At 36.0% G+C, this 18,726-nt stretch overlaps 1 protein-coding gene across 3 annotated transcripts in view; it reads left to right on the top strand.

The window, feature by feature from the left end:
- The window catches only part of GLRB (glycine receptor beta), a 47,283-nt gene that overhangs the window by 10,148 nt on the left and 18,409 nt on the right, over positions 1-18,726 (top strand). For all 3 annotated transcript variants that reach the window (XM_061475696.1, XM_061475681.1, XM_061475686.1), the window contains exons 3-7: positions 1,835-1,941; positions 4,536-4,603; positions 12,045-12,274; positions 13,168-13,250; positions 15,891-16,031. In XM_061475696.1, coding sequence (XP_061331680.1) covers positions 1,835-1,941; positions 4,536-4,603; positions 12,045-12,274; positions 13,168-13,250; positions 15,891-16,031 — 629 coding nt within the window. The remainder of the gene's footprint in view (positions 1-1,834; positions 1,942-4,535; positions 4,604-12,044; positions 12,275-13,167; positions 13,251-15,890; positions 16,032-18,726) is intronic.

Raw genomic sequence — 18,726 nt, 5'->3', positions numbered from 1 at the left:
AGTGCGACTCAGATCTCACAAACTACCGCTTTATTCCTCTTACTTGAGGAGACAAATAAACCTGTCAGCTGTGTTTGGCTTTCTCTTTGATGTTGATGTTCAGTCATTTAATTTCTCAGATTTTTTTCCTCTTTTCCTCATTGCATTTTACAAGCATCTGTATTTAATTTATGTGTCCATGTTATCCTTGTGGTTCAGATTCCCATCATCACTATTTCATGAACTTTGTATAATCCATGTTTGTAACATGACTAGAGAAGCCCTTCCTGTTATCTTTGACATCCCTGGCCAGACTCAATCCTGTCTGGGTCTTAGCTTTCCAGACTTGATCCCTAGCTTCATGGACAAATGTCCCTGTATTCTTCCCAGGCTGCCTGTCCTCGCTTCCACCTTCTATAAGCTTCTTTTATCCTTCTGAGTTTCCTCAGCAACTCCTTATCCATCTGTGGAAGCCTCCTGGACTTCTTGCTCCATCTCCTTCTTGTTATGACACAACACTCCCGAGCTTTGAGCGGGTGATCCTTGAACATCAATCAGCATTCCCTTCCTGCCTTCTAGAGCTTTATCCCATAGAATATAAATTGGACATCTTAAAATCAGGAGATCTGATACATTCATACAACTTTCATTTTAAACTCCGAAAGCCTTCAATGAATGTTTAGGTAATGCAGAAATCCAAGAGGACATGAAGGTAACTGAAGGATGAGAAGAAAACTAGCAGTGAAGCAAGACGTTATAAAGAATAACTTGTAGGTCTGTCAAGCAGACATTGATAGGGGAAAGAGCAATGAAAACAAAAGAAATTAAGCACGGTGAAGGAGGCAACAGCAGCTGATACTGATTATGGAAAACATTTAGGAAATAAACAGGATCATATTTAAAAATATATTCATGCATTTGTTTGCTAGAGGTGATGGTGTCAATGCATATGACAAGTCTCTGTGGGGTGTTTGTCTTACGTGGCGTTTTGGTTACTACATTATAATGACAGAAAGTCAGCAGAGTAATCATAAAATGGATGGGAAAATGATTACAAGACAGGATTCAAAATTGGAAAACATCACTGAGGAGGTTTTACAGACAGCATACAAGTTCATTTACATGATATTATCCACCTGCTAGGTGCTTAAATACATGGGGTGGGGACTGATGCACCCTTATTGCTTTTTATTACACTCAATTTTGTTTTACTCTTGTAGCTACATTTACCTGTCAAAGGTTCTTTTCAATTTCAGTGATGGGTTTAATTTAACACCCAGCACCATAACAGCAAGGTAAATAGAGATGTTTAAATTCCCCCTGCAAACCAGAGGAGTCCAAGGCCTTCTTTTCTGTAACAAAGCTTTCATTAGCACTTGACAATGAGATTCTGAAATGGCTCCAGCTCTCAGTGGAATAGCTGGTGCTGGCGTGGGAGAGCAGGAGACTGCCAATAGCCTCTGTGTGGCTTGGCGCCCGCAAAGTGGCTGTCAGTTTGCTTATGTCCCTAATCTGACAGTCACTAAAAATAGTTCAGGTGGATGCTTTCTACTGATGAAGAAATCATGTTCCTCTGGATACTTACATTAGAAAGAAAGGGAACAATTAGTGAATTCTGCTTTATTTACTTCCACGTTTACAGTTAAGAGTATATAGGAAAGCTTTCACTTTTTTTCCAGTTTCTGGAAAAATATGGAAACATCACAGGCAAAAGAAGACTGCACAGTGTGGAACCTGAAAATACTGAACATATTTTGCTCATGAAATGGCATTTATGGCATGACTTTAAAATTACTTAAGTTTAAGCACACAGTTGTTTCTGTCTTAATAGTAACTAATGCACTTTTTGTTACAGCCAGCAATCAGCTGAAGACCTTGCAAGAGTACCTGCTAATTCTACCAGCAATATCTTGAATAGGCTATTGCTCAGTTATGATCCCAGGATAAGGCCTAATTTCAAAGGTTAGTCAGATATTTTAGACTTTAATCTTTGGAATTTAACTTTTGCTCTTTTCACACATAGAAAATTTATACAGTGCTAATATTCACAACCTAAATTTCAGTTTGTTTGGTAGATTTTGTTTGTTTGGGTTTTTTTTCTTTTTAATGGAAATTCCCCTAGGTAGTGTGAAACTGCAGAAGATATTTACCCTTATGAGCTGAAAGGTAATAAGTTAGGATTTCGTGATCATAATAGCATGTGATTATTATTACTAATACTATTACTATTATTTTATAAAAGACTTTTTAAAATTAGAATTAGGTTCCATAGAATGAGTTTTTTAAATGTCTTTTTATCCCTACATTTTAGTTAGACTTTTGTAGTATTTCAAATTTTCAGTATTTTATAACTGTAAAAATATGATCAAAATTCACTATTGGTGTTATTTAAGATGGGTTTATAAAAATGGGGATCAGCAGTATCACTATTTGGAAACTATATGGTTACTAAATCCTTTAAAGATATATTATAATACAGGTTACACACTTTGGGGTTTCAAGTAGGTAATGAATTTAAACACATTCTTTGCCTTTAAAACATCTCTGTGGTAGTCAGATCTTGTAGGAATCTTCTGTGTAGGAAAATTTAATTTCCTTACATTTGCAGAAAAGGTTGGAATACATCTTCCCTGAAAAGCCTCTAATAACTCCTACAGCTGGAAAAAGACATAGGCCATTTTATTACATTACAGACACTGAAGTTTACATAAATCAGTCCTTTTGCTTTAGAACTTCCATTGAATTGTGTGTGCATTAAGAGATATTTTAACATGCATATCAATAGTATGGGACATTTGGTAATCCATAATTTTTACTGGGCTTCTGAAGAGACCATTTTCAGATGTTCTATTTAACTAACTTTTCTAAATGTATTAGACTCACTTCCCAGCAAGTGTCTTTATTTCTTATTCTCTGTAGAACCATTTATGTTTTCAGCACAGAGCCTTGTCACAAAGAATAAACATCCAGCCTTTACTCTACCTGTTCTTCAGCATGATCAGCTTGTAATTGCAAAGCATGCTGCAGATTTCCTTATATTTTTGATAACCCTGCTGGCAGTCTGTAAGAATCAAGACAGAAGGAAAAGGAAGGACATTCAACGTTAACTCCAGGGAAGTGGAAGGAAAAGAACATTTTCTGACAAGTGGTTTGCTCATGTTAAAATGTTCCTCACACGACTGATTTTCTTGGTGGGCACTTCCTATTCAAATCTGGAAGAGATAATAATACACTCTTGGCTACCAGTGAAGTGGTGGGTGCTCTGTTACACACATCAGGCAATAAACAAAGTATTATGTTTATTGCATAATCAAAATCATCACACTTAACTAGTCTGATTTAAAAGAAAAAAAAAACAACACCTGGTTTAACTGAAAAAAGTGAAATTTTATCTTAGTGATCTTCTGGTGAACCAAGAGAGCGAGTTTGAATTTATGTATTAAATGTACACCAAAATATTTCATGCAGGCAAGCAAACTATTAGATGAGGTACATATTACTTTGTATTGTATTTGCTTACCCTGTCAAAATATTCTTCATATATTCTTATATCTCTTTTGTTGCTGAAATTAGGAAGAAACCCACTGAATTAAGTATTTGTAACAGTGTAAATGAGATCAGATACATGCATCTAGTGCACATACTGACACTCAATATATAGGTGCTAAATAAAAATAGTGGGCCATAATTAGGTCTCACAACCATCAGGGCACTTCTCCTTGCTTCATGATAACTCTTTGTTAACACCAGATTAAATGACTGCCAGTCAGTTCCCCCAGGGTGACGGAGGGCAGATGTAGCAGCTGTCACACCATCCCTCTTCAACTACAGGAATCCTGGCTGTGGAAAAGAGGAAAAAATCCAGGCCATTTTAGTATCTTCACAGCTGCTGGCTTCTAGAATTTTTTCTTGGCTAATTGGTAACCATTGTAAAATGGAGCAACTTTCCAGCTCTCTTGCGCCAAGGCTAGATAGCTGCGAAGGCTGAACAAAACAACTTTTCTTTCTCTGTATTCATACTTAATGGTTATGTACTTCACTTGCACAAAGAAGTAACCTCTTACCATATAGGTAAATGTCTCATCATAAATCATAAACAGGTAATTTGGGATGATAGATCTTGACAGTTAAAAGTGTCTGCTGCTAGAAATGGGAATTGCCTCTATCCACTACTGTGTGTGCAAAAATAATAGTGGATTGTGCATTCTGTAGTAACAGAAAATCATGGAATTCGAAAATTACTCAGATTTATGATCTGTGATATGCTTTAAGCTTAGCACTCTGGACTAAGTGTGTTTTTTTCTGTTTTCTTATCACTAGGTTGAAAAGAGTTTCTGTGATTTCTCTTGGCTTTCAATGGAAACAGATTATACCACAGCTTTTGAAAACTGTGTATATACTAACTTTAAAAGATAAAGTTGTATGACCCTATAAAAAAAAGACATTTCACATAGTGATATCAGTATAAAGGAGCTTTAAATGAAAGATAACGTACCTTTACTGGACTGTGCAGTTCACCAGAAATATTTCTCTATTTTTCTTTATTTTTTTTTAAGGAATTCCAGTCGATGTTGCAGTCAACATCTTCATAAACAGCTTTGGGTCAATTCAAGAGACAACCATGGTAAGACAAATTAAGTTATTATAGCACACATGGAGATTTTCTCATTAAATTAAATTTCAGACTGAGGATTATGAATTGTAAAGTAGAAATGATTGTTATGATTGTAGACCCTGAGGACTGGGTTAATGGGGTTAGTGACTGACTGTGCTTTATGCCATAAACCTATTAATCTATTTCACTCTATATTTGTCCACAGATTGTTATAGCTTTTAGGATCTGATGTACATGAAAGACATGAAAGGTTTCTAAGATGCAAGGAATGCATTTATTTCCATAAGTTATTAAGTTCAGGGAAGAACACATTTGGTAGTATGAATTAGGTAATCTTGCAGACAGTTAATATATAGGTTGCTTGGTGTATTACTAAAGAAAGTAATGAGACTGTGTATGAGAGAAAAAGAGTGTACATGCATAAGGCTGAAGCATACAGGTTCTCTGTTTTATGTAGTTCTGAGGATAGAAGTAAATCATGGAGAAATAGAAGGACAAGGAGTACAGGAGTAGACCATCAATGATGATACTCTTACTTCCATTTATTTACTGTGTGAAAGAGAGAAACTGAGGAGTTAAGATTCTAAAAATGTGTTTCCAATTCCACCAGAAAATTTCAGAATGTCAAGAGCAGCTCTAAATAATCCTCAGTATAGTTTTGATTGTTTTTGTTTATTTAGGAAATAAAACCTATTTCAAAATAAGAAGTCATTTCAGCAAAACACTTCCCAGTGTTTTGGGACTTGAAGATCTTTTTTGCAATATTTCCAAAAAACGCCAAAAAAATACTACCCAAAAAGTTGCATTTGATTGTTGAAGATGTTCTGACCTGATCAGGGCTGTTCTTTTGTGCAAAAAAGAAGGGAGTACACCATGTCTTGCCAGCATGGGTGAAGCCACAGCCAGAGCATGCACTCAGAGTGGGAATTCTGAGGTGCTCCCTCAGCATCCCATTTAGAAATAACTTCGGTGATCTGCTGCAACCAAAGCATTGAGGCAGTTCTTAAAATCAAGCTGCTTTTTTAAATGCTGCGAGTAAGGCAGCATTCGTACTCATAATGGCACAGAAGAAATAAACCATAATACAGTTAATAAATAATAAAACACTGTTTGTTGCCGCTGGAAGTAAATACCCACTTAAAATTCAGAACCAGCTTATGATACGCTATGACATTTCAGTAGGATTGTGGAGCTGCTCACCATTAAACATACATAATGGTTGAAACTGCTTTTGAACTGCTTGGCCAGAAATTTCTGTTTCTTCAGCTGAGTAAAGATTTAGATGTGATTGCAAATGATAGTAAGTCAACTAATGCCATTAGTGAGAAGTGATATTAAAACAAAGAATGTAAGTATGCTGAAGATGCCCTTAGATTTATTTCTGAAAACTAAAAGGGGACAAAAGTTTAAAGAGGGGCAGGGAGGAAGAGCAGGAAAGTAGGAGTGAGATAATTGTCTAAGATGGCAGGTATATTAGGCCAGATGGCCCTTTCAAGTTTCTGAAATTTATTGCATGCTTTAAAAAGTGACTTTTAAAGAGGCTTTTTTACAATTCACCCAGATCCAAATAGTAACAAAACATGAATGTAAGGGGTATGCTTCCCCGCCTCAAAATTAGGTATACTCGCTACAGTAATGTATGCATGCTTGTCTGTGAATTCCTGATATGGTCACTTACAAGTTTACTGGGATGTTTTGTAAGAGAAGTCATGCTCTCCTCCGTATTTCAGAACTTCAGACAGCATCCTTACTTTAATTTATGCTTTTATTTAGATTTCTACATCCAGCTGATCACCATGATAGCTAAGCATGTTCATGTGAAGTTTGGATTACTTCTTGGCTGCCTCAGTGTATCACAGGAAGCACTGACGAAAGAAACAGTCTATCTGTTCTTCATTTTATTACTTCGGAAATTCCGCCTGCTTCAGTGGGCATTGGGTCCTGCAAATATCCAGGAACCACTGCTGCCTTCAGGCTAGTCTGGTACTTGCCACCAGATTGTATGTCTAATGTCTGGCTAATGCACCAGACAGTAGAATCAAGTCCCTTAGACTATAAAAATGTTGCACCTCCAGAATCACAGGAAAAGTGTTTCCTGGAGCTGAGGCATCAAGTCTGTGAAGGACCAGCAGGGCCTTTTGCACTCAAAAAGGAGAGACATTTGCAGGCAGTAACAGAATACTGAAAAAGGTTCCTTAGTGTTGGAGAAGAGAGGGGCTGTCTCCAGCCCTGGTGTGAATTATGAAGAACATTGATTTCTTGACAGTCTCTAAAGTCTCTAAAGACCAGAAGCTACTAAACCACTTGGAGTTCTGTCATTACTGATACCAAAATCTGTGAAATCATGTATTTCCAAGTATTTCCACTGATGAAGCATCATGACGATTCTTAGCTCTGTAGCCACTTCTGGCTGGAGTAGGTGAATTCATACAATTTCAGAAAACTCTATGTGGGGATAAAGCATCCAGGTTGAGCCATGCTAAAGGGATGATTCCTTCTTTTGGTGATGGAATGGTGGGGAAAAATATCCATCGGTTCCAGGTGATTGGAAGTGAGATGGTGGTAGAAGGCCCAACAAACGAATGCAAACAACTTAGCATTCTGACCTCCTGTTGTTCAGAAGGATGTTAAAAGAGATGCAGAGGGAGATATCTACAACAAGATGTCCTTTACCCCACTCTTAAACCCTTCTCTGGGCTTGATGTCTGTAACTTCTAACAAGTTAGCAGGCTCCCACAGTGTTCCTTGCTTTGAATCACGGTGGCTGGTTCTGATGGTTCCTCCCATATTTCAGGAATCCCAAAAACTTATTTTCAATTTTTTTTTTTGCTTATTGTGCTTCTGGCCCCATGCTGATTACATTCTTAGCTATGAGTAGAGATTACCTCCCACTGAAGTAGGACCTACTTAGTTTTTAGGAGAGAAAGGAATTTCTTTATAGAAAAGCATTGACATGTTTGAAATAATATTAGTTTGAAGCAAGACAGGACCTGTAGTGTGGATCCTATGCCTAGAAGCCTGTATTCTGTTAATCAAAACCTTGTGAAGAAACTGAAGGGCACATATTTGCTCTGTATCTAGAAAAGGTAACGTTCATATTGTGTCATCAAATACTTGAGAGAACAGAGATGTTTTCACCCACCTATCAAACAAGTTAGCTGGAAAAACTACACAAAAACGAGTTAACTATGGAGAAAATAAGGATTTATACAGCTAAAATGAAGAGCTTACACCAGAGCTACTACCTTCTAGTAAGCTCCCTTTATCTTGACTAACTTGTTTCCTTCTAGCTCATTAGACTGCTTGTCTAGGATCCTCTAATTCTGATTTTGCAGATGTTTTTTTAGACTGCAGATTTGTGGAATAATATGGTGATTATGTCACATTTACAAACTGCTATAGTCTGCATGACTAGTATAGGATTCCTGGGGATAAATCCTTTCTGGGATAAATATTCACAGGGCTACAGTATTTTAGCTGTGTTGATGATCTGACCCTCTGTCTACAGAATCTATATTCAAGTTTGTAATTTCAGTGTAACCTTTTGTCACTGACTCAAATGGCAAAACACCACTTCCTCCTTCTCCTTTACTTTAAAACCCTGCAGAAGGGTCTTTTTAATACTTATGTGTATAAAAGAAAATCTGGTTTCCTTATTTTAATCTTAAAAATGCCATTTTCTACTTTATTTAAAGACAGTACTATTATGCTTCCTCTCTTTGAATGAGTGCAGTTCATGTAGAAAAAACCTTTCATGATCTCCTGTGTGCTCCAGTCTGTAGAGGGAGATCTATTTGCTATGTTGAATTTCTGGCCTGAGGAGTTGTTCTGGCTACACGTCCACTGTTTAGTAGGTTGAATTTGAAACACTTCCTAGAATGCCTCATCTTTCAACCTCCCTGCAAACAACTTGCCTTCTGTTAGAGTTTAATGGGAAAACAAAGCCCTGTAGAATACTTCTCTGATTCTTTTTATCTGCCAGCTCTAATTTTTTATCTCCTAGCTCTAAAATGCTGATGAATGCCTCCTTCATTCCCTCCCCTTGTTTCAGGCATTTTGATTGCTATTTGACCCTCCTTTATTATAAAATTCTGGTTATTCTGCAATATTCAAAGAATGTTTGTAAAATGCATAGGAAGAAGACTATATGCTTCGTGCAGATCACTTCTTCTGCCCCTCTTGACCCTGATTGTAGTGTACATACTGAATCTTAAAATTCATTGCCCAAATTTGAGAGAACTGGTTGCAGAAATCTTTTAAAATAGATTTGTTCCAGTTATTAGTGTATACTGCTGCCAGATGCTGTACTAGTTCATGTTCTTTCAAGAAGAAGCCCTTCTGCACATCTTTGGCTAGCCACCGTTTAGTATCCTGACATCTCTGCTTCCTTCTACATTTTCTGTGTTGTCTCAGGTATCTGGTGGCCTTCCTTTCCATGTGCCCTCTGTTAGAAGCCTTGTACTGGGCTCAGCAGCAGCAGTCATTTTCTCCTTCTTAGTAGCTGGTGCAGTGCTGTGGTTTTGACTTTTGGCCTGGGAACAGCACTGATAACACCGATGTTTTTAGTTGTTGCTCAGTAATGTTTACTCTGACCAAGGACTTTGTGAGTCTCATGCTCTGCCAGGGAGGAGGGGAAGCAATGCAAGGAGGAAGCAGAGACAGGACACCTGACCCAAACTAGCCAAAGAGGTATTCCATACCACAGCACATCATGTCCAGTATATAAACTGGGCGCAGTTACCTGGAAGGGCTAGATCACTTCTCAGGTCAGGCTGGGTATTGGTCGGCGGGTGGTGAGCAGTTATATGCTCTTCCCTCGTCATTTCCCTTATCATTATTATTATTGGTGGTAGCAGTAGTGGTTTGTGTTATACCTTAGTTACTGGGCTGTTCTTATCTCAACCCGTGGGAGTTACATTCTTTCGATTCTCCTCCTCATCCCTCCAGAAGCTGAGGGAGGAAGGGAGGGGGTGGGGGGGTGGAGTGAGCGAACGGGCTGCGTAGCTGAGTTTAAACCACGACAAGCTTCTAGTCATTTAGGTAGGTCTGAACCTACCTATTTCACGTTAAGGGGATTTTTCTTCTATTGACTTAAATTGGAACAAGATCAAGTTCTTAAAATATTGCAACATCCCATTTTTTGGTATATTTTAAGTTCATTTGTAATAGAGAATGGAGGAAAATAAAATAGCATCCACCTGATCTTACTTCCAGTTCTTATTTTGCCAGTGCATTCTGCTTTTCAGTGATGTAAACATCTTCTTCTGAATGGGTAAGCTGAAAGCAAGTGTTGGACACTGCTTATCATTTGCCTATGGCTTTGAGAAGGCATCTTATTTTCTTAAAATTAGGGTAATGCACTATTTATGGGGATATTAATTTTGGTGTGATGAATAATGTAATGCTTGTGAGCATGCACAAGATTCACTATTTATCTCATATGGTTTAAAGTAATTGTTTTAGCTGAGACAAGAAGTGCATTTGGAATGGGAACTTCAGCAAGAAGCAAGTAAAGAAAATTTTCAACGATATACATATAATTGAAAATACACTTTCTGAGATAATTACCTGAATTCCCTCCTGTTATGAAGCTTTGCTATGAGAGGCTTCCAGTACAAAGTCACTTCATATTAACTACTGTTTTATGCTTCATCTTTACTTTGACAAGATAATATAGGACTTTGTATAAATAAGAGTCATACTACATATATTTTTGCAAAACCAGACTGCCAACAAGTAACATGTCTCTAAGAACCATGCATATTAATAAATATTGCTTCAGTTCTTTCTACTTGTTTTTGATGCTTTGCTTTTCCTTACAATGCAGTAGGAAAAATATTAAGCGGTATAGTGTAATAAAGTAATACCTGGGCTGATCTGACTGGTGGACTGGACATGAGAAAGTGGGCACTGTATTCTGAGAAACAGGGTAAATCAACAGGGTAATTTGTTCTGCATGAGGTCTTAGACAAGTGAACGCCTTCCTGTTGAAGTTAGCATGCCTGTCTCAACATGGCACTTGTGTTGGACTGTAAATGTGTACATTGTAGTAAGTGCAACAGATGAGAACTCACATTGTATCAGTAGAAAAATGTGTAAGAGGTCATTAACATGTAAAATAAACAACTTTATAAAATTATCTTGATATGCAGAATCCATTGACAAACAAAAAATATGTTGGGAACCTTCATCCACAGATTTCTAACATTTTGCTACAAATGTAAAGCAGAAGCAGTGTTTTCACTTCTGTAAAGGACACAGCCCTTTCTCTGGATGCTTTGTACCTAACGACAGGAAAAAAACAGAACACACCATAGAAGACAACTAGGAAGACTGCAGATAGATAGAAGTTATCTTACACATAGAATTTTGGTTTATTTGTAGGACTTTCCTTATTTTATTTCAACAATAAATACCTGCAACAATGAATACCTAAAAATAATACCTCAGCAATACCTTTATTCCTTTTCTGTATGCAATCTTCCTTGTTTACATATACATTAAAAAGAGGCACTGGCTTAAATTTAAATGTAAAAAGCAAAAAGATTTAGAGGTAAGACTGAAAAATTGTAACTGACATACTGGGTCAGATTTTTCCTTTGGATGCACAGAGCTTTCACTAAGGATAGAACACGTGCGGGTATCATTTTGCCCTGAGACACATGCTACTTCAATTCCCAAAGGCAAAATCAGGTTCTCATTGAGCATGGCTCTGCTACTGTCCATCCTTGAGCAAGAGTTCGGCAGAATCCAGAAGGAAGTTTTCTCTATGTGAAGCCTTGATTTTGTCTCTGTTTAAGGCCCATTCTTTTACTACTTTCATACATGATGCCTCAGTACTTGTGTTGCAAGCTGGTATCCGTTTTCCTCAGTTACTAAAATAGTCCCAAATCACTGTTACAAAGTCTGAAGCCATATTCTGGGTGTGTATTGTAAAACCTGTTATCTATCTACCTAGTCTATTTTCTGCTTTTATAGTGTGATATTTTGCTACCAGTGTGCCACTTAACCAAATGGAGAATAAGATGGAATTTACACTCACAGGATATCCTTATTGAAGTGGTATCATGCCTGCTGCCTGCACCAATTTCATGTAGTAAAGCTATGGCCTCCCTTTGCCCTGCTGCATGTTTTTCTCTATGCCTGGGTAAAAGGGGGCTACTATCGAAGGGATGCAAAAATAATTCAGGGGGACAATTTGGTCCTTTTAAAAAAAGAAAATTATGATATTCAAAACATGAGTGAGACATACATAATCTACCTATCTGTAGTAAAACCTATTAAACTTAGCACTTATTAATGTTGTTTGAATGGCGATTATTATCTTTGTGTAGAAAATATCAGGGCATAAATTGTTTTTCTCTTCAGAGTCCAATAGAATGGTTTTCTTTCTCCATAGGTTTTTGGGTAGACTTCGGTTAGTCTAATATTTATTTATTCTTCCCGTCAGGATTATAGAGTCAACATCTTTCTAAGACAGAAGTGGAATGATCCCAGACTCAAACTTCCCAATGATTGGAGAGGTTCAGATACACTGACAGTGGATCCAACTATGTTTAAGTGTCTCTGGAAGCCAGACTTATTCTTTGCAAATGAAAAGAATGCTAACTTCCATGATGTCACACAAGAAAATATCCTTCTTTTTATATTTCGGGATGGAGATGTCCTAGTCAGCATGAGGTATTTTATTGACCTATTTCTACTCCTCTTTTAAGTGAATTGATATCAGATATATATGCTGCGTTAGACTTAGTAATACGATACAGTTTATGACTAATATTTCAATTTATATGACAGTTTGTAAACAATACCACAATAAATTGTGTGTAAAGAAATCAGATGAAGATGTTTTAAAGCATGTCATTTGATAGCATAGCAGGTACTAGAAATTTGAAATGTATGTAGGCTATCTGAAGTAAAGCCTTCAGCAAAATAATATTATTTGCACATCACTTGAATTTCTACATCAGCCAAAGAAAGTGGTGGTTACTTAGTCAGGATAGAGTGTGTGCAGCTTAGCCATGGCACTCCTTGATGCAGGAAGTGGTGCATGATTAAAGTGTACATGGATAGCAAAAAGCAACTGGAAGCGAAGCATCTTATTGGACAGGAATAAAATCTTTCAAGGTCCTTTAAATACAGAAGCATCACTTCCGGTTTAGGAAGTCTGTGAGGTGTAACTTCTGGGAGGCTGCTGGACATCTAGCACAAAATTATTCCTGATTGCTGTAGTCTCATATTCTTCTGCAAGAGTCTGCCACTGGCCACTGCTGGAGACAGGACTCTCTTTTGTATGGACCTTTGGTTTGGTTATTCTTATGACCTGTATGTATTTTCATCACATATTAGTAGGTCTCTGATTTGTGAACTACTATATATTTAAAACTCTGTATAAAATTTTACTCTCAGACTAATAGAGATAGCTCAATTTTAAACTGTTACTTATCATAATTTTATTTTTTTCTGCTATTTTAGAGGCTGAAAATCAAATACCTGAATTTTGTTTTCTTACTGCTGTCTACTGTTTTCATGGCAGCTCACACTTTTTTTAAATTCTGTTTCTGTATTTTCAGATTGTCTATTACTCTATCATGCCCTTTGGACTTGACCTTGTTTCCTATGGATACACAGCGCTGCAAGATGCAATTGGAAAGCTGTAAGTAAATCAATCTATTCATAAAACCAGTTGCCTTCTAAAAATGTGTGAGAATCAAACAAAAATTGATCAATTCTGTATTGTTCGTGTCAACATTTTAAATGAAAATAGTCTTGAAAATAATCTTCACTGGTTCCTACCAACATAGATTTCCCTATCAAAAATGTTTTTTATGGTTATGGCACCATGCACTCTGTTTTTAGCTTTTGCTATCAAACATAATGACAACTGATGAGTTTTTCAGAAACTTCTACAATAAAGTTAGTAAAATGGAAACACACATCATTTGGGAAAAAGAATCCATGGTTTCCCCAAGTAGTTTTAACTTCCACAACCTGTGCTGCTCTGTAGGTTGTTAGGGACCAATTTATCCCCTTGCACTGAGAATGCATTGCATTGTTTGAAACTCTTTTGATATGGTGCTGAAGGAAAAGTATATGATGCGAATGCATTCAGAACATTTAGCATGAAATCTTTTGAAAGTGGTTTGAAAATGTGTTGTAGATGTAGTCAGGTGTCTCTCCTTTACCAGTCTGGTCTCTAGGTGATTTGATCTTGCAATGGGGCACCCAGGTCTTGTCTGTGAAGGGCTTCATGCCATGCTGGAAGTTGCAGCCAGAATGTTCCTGAAAACCATCTGCTTTCCTTCACCCAAGTAGAAGGGTACCTACACAAGTAGAGCCTTTTCCCAACACTGAACCCTGATAATCCCACTTTCATGGCAATTCTGATTTCCTAAGTAAAGACAAATGTGAAGCAGAGAGAAGGAAGGTGGCTTGCTCCAGCCCATTCCTGCTATAATACAAAAACTTTGTCGAGTTGTTAATCCACCAATTCTGGTGGGGAAAAGGAGGTTAGGGAAGACAAATGTGAAGAAAGAGGAAGTTTAAGCAAAGCTGAGCAGGGCATCCCAGTAGGAACAAGGGTAATAATAAAATAATAATAATGATATCAGAGCTTTACAATTTAGTTTTTGATTGTCAGCATTTACCTTTAGAATCGTAGTATGTCCATAGCAGTTTAGCCCATCACTAATATATATATGTGTTTGCTGAAGTAAACTCTTACAGTAAACACAAATATGTTTGGGGTTAAACTGGATTTAGGCAGTAATACTAATGGAAGAATTACTCAAAAAAAATCTCAATAACTTTATTTAAACAGCTTTTAATTGTTAATTTAACAATGACAGTTTAACAACTGTCTCCATGCTAAACTGATATATTCAAATTCAGGAGGAATTTCTTCCTTTAGAAACACAATGTGCGCTAAATTTTCTTCTACTTTTTAATGCAGTTGTCAAAAGTGAGAATTTTGTCAAAAATAAGAACCCTCCAGTTCCAGCAGTGCTTTCCCTGTTAGCCATTGGCAGTTTAATTTTACTTATTTTCAAATCAATATTTTGTTTCTAATTGCTAGATTTTCAAAACAAAAAAGACCACCAGCTTTTGCTAGGCTTCTCTCTTATCTACAGTTATGATCCCCAGTTCTACACATTCCATATAGACAAAATTTTCACTGTCCAGTAATTGATATCATAAAGGATCTTGGCAGACTTGTGATTTGATGTGTGTTGTAAGGGGGTGAGACTGATTTTATGAATGAAGCATTAAAACAACGAATTATATTTTTTTTCATTATTTTCCTTCATGGAGCTTTGACAAATTGTGATTTTTATTATTTTTTTCTGAATCTTAGAGAAGCTTATGAGCATTTCACCTTTTTTCATCACAGCTGTTTTTCAAAGATTAACACACACCCCCCCCCCCCCCCCCCAACTGTCTAATGCTTCCAGGAAAAGAATTGTTCTTTAAGCTTTTTGTCAGAGACTGGAATGCCTTCCAACTCCATCTTCTTCATGTTTCCCCATATTTGTTTCCATTTAACATACAGTATCTCTATTTGAATTAATTTAATCCTTAATAAACAGAAGGTAGCAGAAAAAAGGCCTGTAAAATCATTATTATTTTATCCCTATTTAATCAATATTGCTTTATGCTTGAATATTGTGAGCCTAACTTTCACTGCCTTTAACTTGGTGGTGTTGTATATATCATGATTTAGACACTCAGATGCATGCTGAAGTCTGTCCATACTCAGGAGACCATGAAGCCACATCTACTTAAATTCCTGGTCAAGTATTTCCTGAATGGCAGTGCTTTCATGAACCAGGGCCTTTAATCTCAACAATTAAGCAGAAAGGTTGTTTTACACACAAAAAAAGATTCATCACAGTAATTGAGTTGTTAAAGTCTTTTGAAGTTACTAGGACTTGTGAGTGCTGTTAAAGTTCAGTATATTTTTCATGCTTTGCTGAAGTAGAGTTTGAATGAATAGGGAGGCTTCAAAGCTGCGGAGAATAGAGCTTTGCTTTCTTTGTTTAAACAGTAAGCACTGTAACAAACGCCTCTTAATCAGTGTAATATTGCAGATAATATAATGTTTCACCCACTGAGTCCTAATTTAGGCCTGTATTTTAAAAAAATGTAGATGATTATTTCATTTTTGTATTTAATTTTTCTATAGGAAATAGAAAGTAAAAGAGTGAAAGAAATATTATGCTTTTATGCTAGATTTCCTTGCAGAGTTTACTCTGAGAGAGTTCTTTAAATGACTGTTACTTTTATTTGCTTCTTGTAGTTGGTTACACAACTGATGACTTACGGTTTATCTGGCAGTCTGGAGATCCTGTACAGCTAGAGAAAATTGCTCTGCCTCAGTTTGATATTAAAAAGGAAGATATTGAATATGGTAACTGTACCAAGTACTATAAAGGCACAGGTAGGTAATAAAAATTATTTCCTTGGTAAAAAACTTGAAGCTTTCTTCAATTACTGTTTATAGTTAATTGTTAATATTCCAGTTCATGTCTTACATTTCATGTGATAAAATAGATTAACTAACAAGTAGTTCATATAATAGTAACTGTCATATGTGATTACTGCAAACTAATTAAAATATGGAACCATCTAGGTTGAAGATGAGATTAAATGTTTGTCTTGGTTTTGCTTACATGTCTTGTGTTCTTACTGTCACCAAGGTGTTTCTATAGTCCCAATACATATTTATGCCTGTAAGTGTCTAACTTTTCTGAAAGGCTATTCACACTGAATTATGCCAGTTGAAGCAAAGTAAGATAATTTCAGTTTTCTAGTTCAACTTTTATTACAGAAGTACATAGTGATAAAGTATAACTTCAAATGCTTCACCCTGCAGGTTCTTCTCTTCAGTGTTGTGGAAAGTCTGTCATTATAGAAAGCTGCTTACAATCCTCAGCCCTGTATTAATTTAATCCTATGATTATTTTCTGAGTGTGGGCACAAATTTATTCAATGATTTCTGTACTCTGGCTTTTAATGACATAAAAATGATCTCATTCATTTTGAAATAAAAAATATCTCAAAAGTATTTTTTTTCTTTTCTACTTTGATTGATTCCTGCCTATAATTATATCCAAACTACTCACATATTGTGGCAACTGCAAGAATTTCTACAACAACAGAAACCAGCAGGGTATATTTTAGTCAGTGCTTTTGCATCATATGAATAAATCTTCCATTAAAACTCAACGAAGATGGCTGTGGTGCTGCATCTTCTGAGGATCCTGTCCAAGTTTCTTGTTTACTATCCAGCTGAAGTTGAGGGTCTGTTACTTGCAGTTGTTCCTAAGCTAGTTCCCAAGTCTGAAGAGATCTCAAGTAACCTTAGCAGATCTCAGAGTTAAGGGATTTAGCTTGAAAAGAATAATGAAAATTGAAATGAGGCTTGTTTTTTGCCCGCAAAATGAGTTAGTTCTTAGCCTAACTCCGTAGTTCAGAATGTCAGGTGATATACCATTTGTAAATAATAAGAAATTATCTCTCATTAGGAAGGTTTTGCATTTGTGAAAACACAACCAACAACTGGCAATGACTGCATTCAAATCGAGGTTAGGATATTGCAGAAGCTTGTTTATCAGTAAGAAATATTTTATTCTTAATTAAACAATGAATTCACTGAAAGAAATAGGCTACAAAGTAGTGAAAAATTAAAGGAATGGATCTTTCAATTCCCAAATAAAATTAATACAAACAGGAAAATTAGAAAACTTACTTTTTCCCTGTATTTGAGGGGTAAACCAAAACACTTACTCAGAATTGCTTCTTGTTACTGAAGTTAATTGTGATGATTTTGAGTTTTGCCCTAAATCTAAAATTAAACATCTAAAAAATCTGAAGATATTTTAGGCATTTTAGAAGCCTTAAAGAAAATAATTCTACGTTTTACTATTAAACAGGAAAGAAAATCAGTAGTGTTCTCTCAAATTTAAGCACCTTGTGACCACAAGTTGAAATCACACTGTACTCAGTAAAATGGCCACATTTTGTGTGTATGTATGTGATTTGAACATTAAAGGAGGAACATGAAATTTGAAAATGTTTTCCTAATTCTTTTATTGCAAATCCTTTTTTGTTTAAAAATGAAGAACATCCTTGTTAATCTCATAATCAAGACTGGAATTAGTACTTCATTAATGTGAATGGAATATTTTAGTACTCTGAAGTATTTTAAGATTTTTTTTTAGTAGTTAGCAGTTGTTTCATTTACTGTAAATTCTTACATTGAAGGTATTTTAAAAAGCAGGTTTTGCACACATAGTTAAAATTAATTCTGCTAAGGATTTTGTCAGGTAATCAAGAGGCAAATACTCAAAATTATGGCTTATGGAAGAGATTCCTGCCAATTTCAAAGTACTTAATCTTTACTGACTGTTTAGGTCAACTGACATTTTATCATACTTACCTAGGAAGAAAGAGGGTCAACAAATTTGGAGTGACTTTTTGTGGCAAAAAGTAGAATATTTACGTTTGCAAATTGCCTATTCTTTGTTTACCAATATGTGGGACAGAAGCAAATAGGTCCTTGCAAGCCCTTGAGGGCAATAGATACTGCTCTCTGCCTGATGAATGATTATTCAAAGCCATACAGAATGTATTTCTGGTCTAAGGCAAACATAATGATTTTGAAGATCATCCCTCATTTGAAAATAAAACCTAAAAGTATCTGGAAACTATTAAGAAATTATAGAGGGAAACGTTATCAGATAAAAGATCATTGAATAGAATAGAACGAACTATAAAATACCGTTTGGTATAGCCTTTTATACAAGGAAATGTTTCCTTAATTTTGTTTTCTTGGCTATTGTGTGCCCAAACAGCACTTTTAAGATGACTTATCACTTTATGGCACTTAGTTGATAAAATTTAGAAGAGAAATAGATATATTTTTGACAGATTCTATCTTCTAAATCAGCACCAACTTTATTTACAGATATAGACTTATCTGAATTTTGAAGTTGCTGTAATAAAACACAAGAATGTCATTTTCTTGTGATAGAATAGTTTATGACATTGTTTTTGCAATGGCAGTTCTGCTAATTGAATAAAAATATGAACAGAATTTGTTTTCTGGTTATCAGGCTTCCTGATCCATCTGT

This window comes from Pezoporus flaviventris, unplaced genomic scaffold, assembly GCF_033815535.1.
Source record: "Pezoporus flaviventris isolate CSIRO_AGI_PZ_B2104156 unplaced genomic scaffold, CSIRO_AGI_Pfla_v1 ptg000002l, whole genome shotgun sequence".
NCBI classification, from domain to species: Eukaryota; Metazoa; Chordata; class Aves; order Psittaciformes; family Psittacidae; genus Pezoporus; species Pezoporus flaviventris.
The sequence above is the reverse complement of the archived record's forward strand: the minus strand, read 5'-3'. Positions and strand labels throughout refer to the sequence as shown.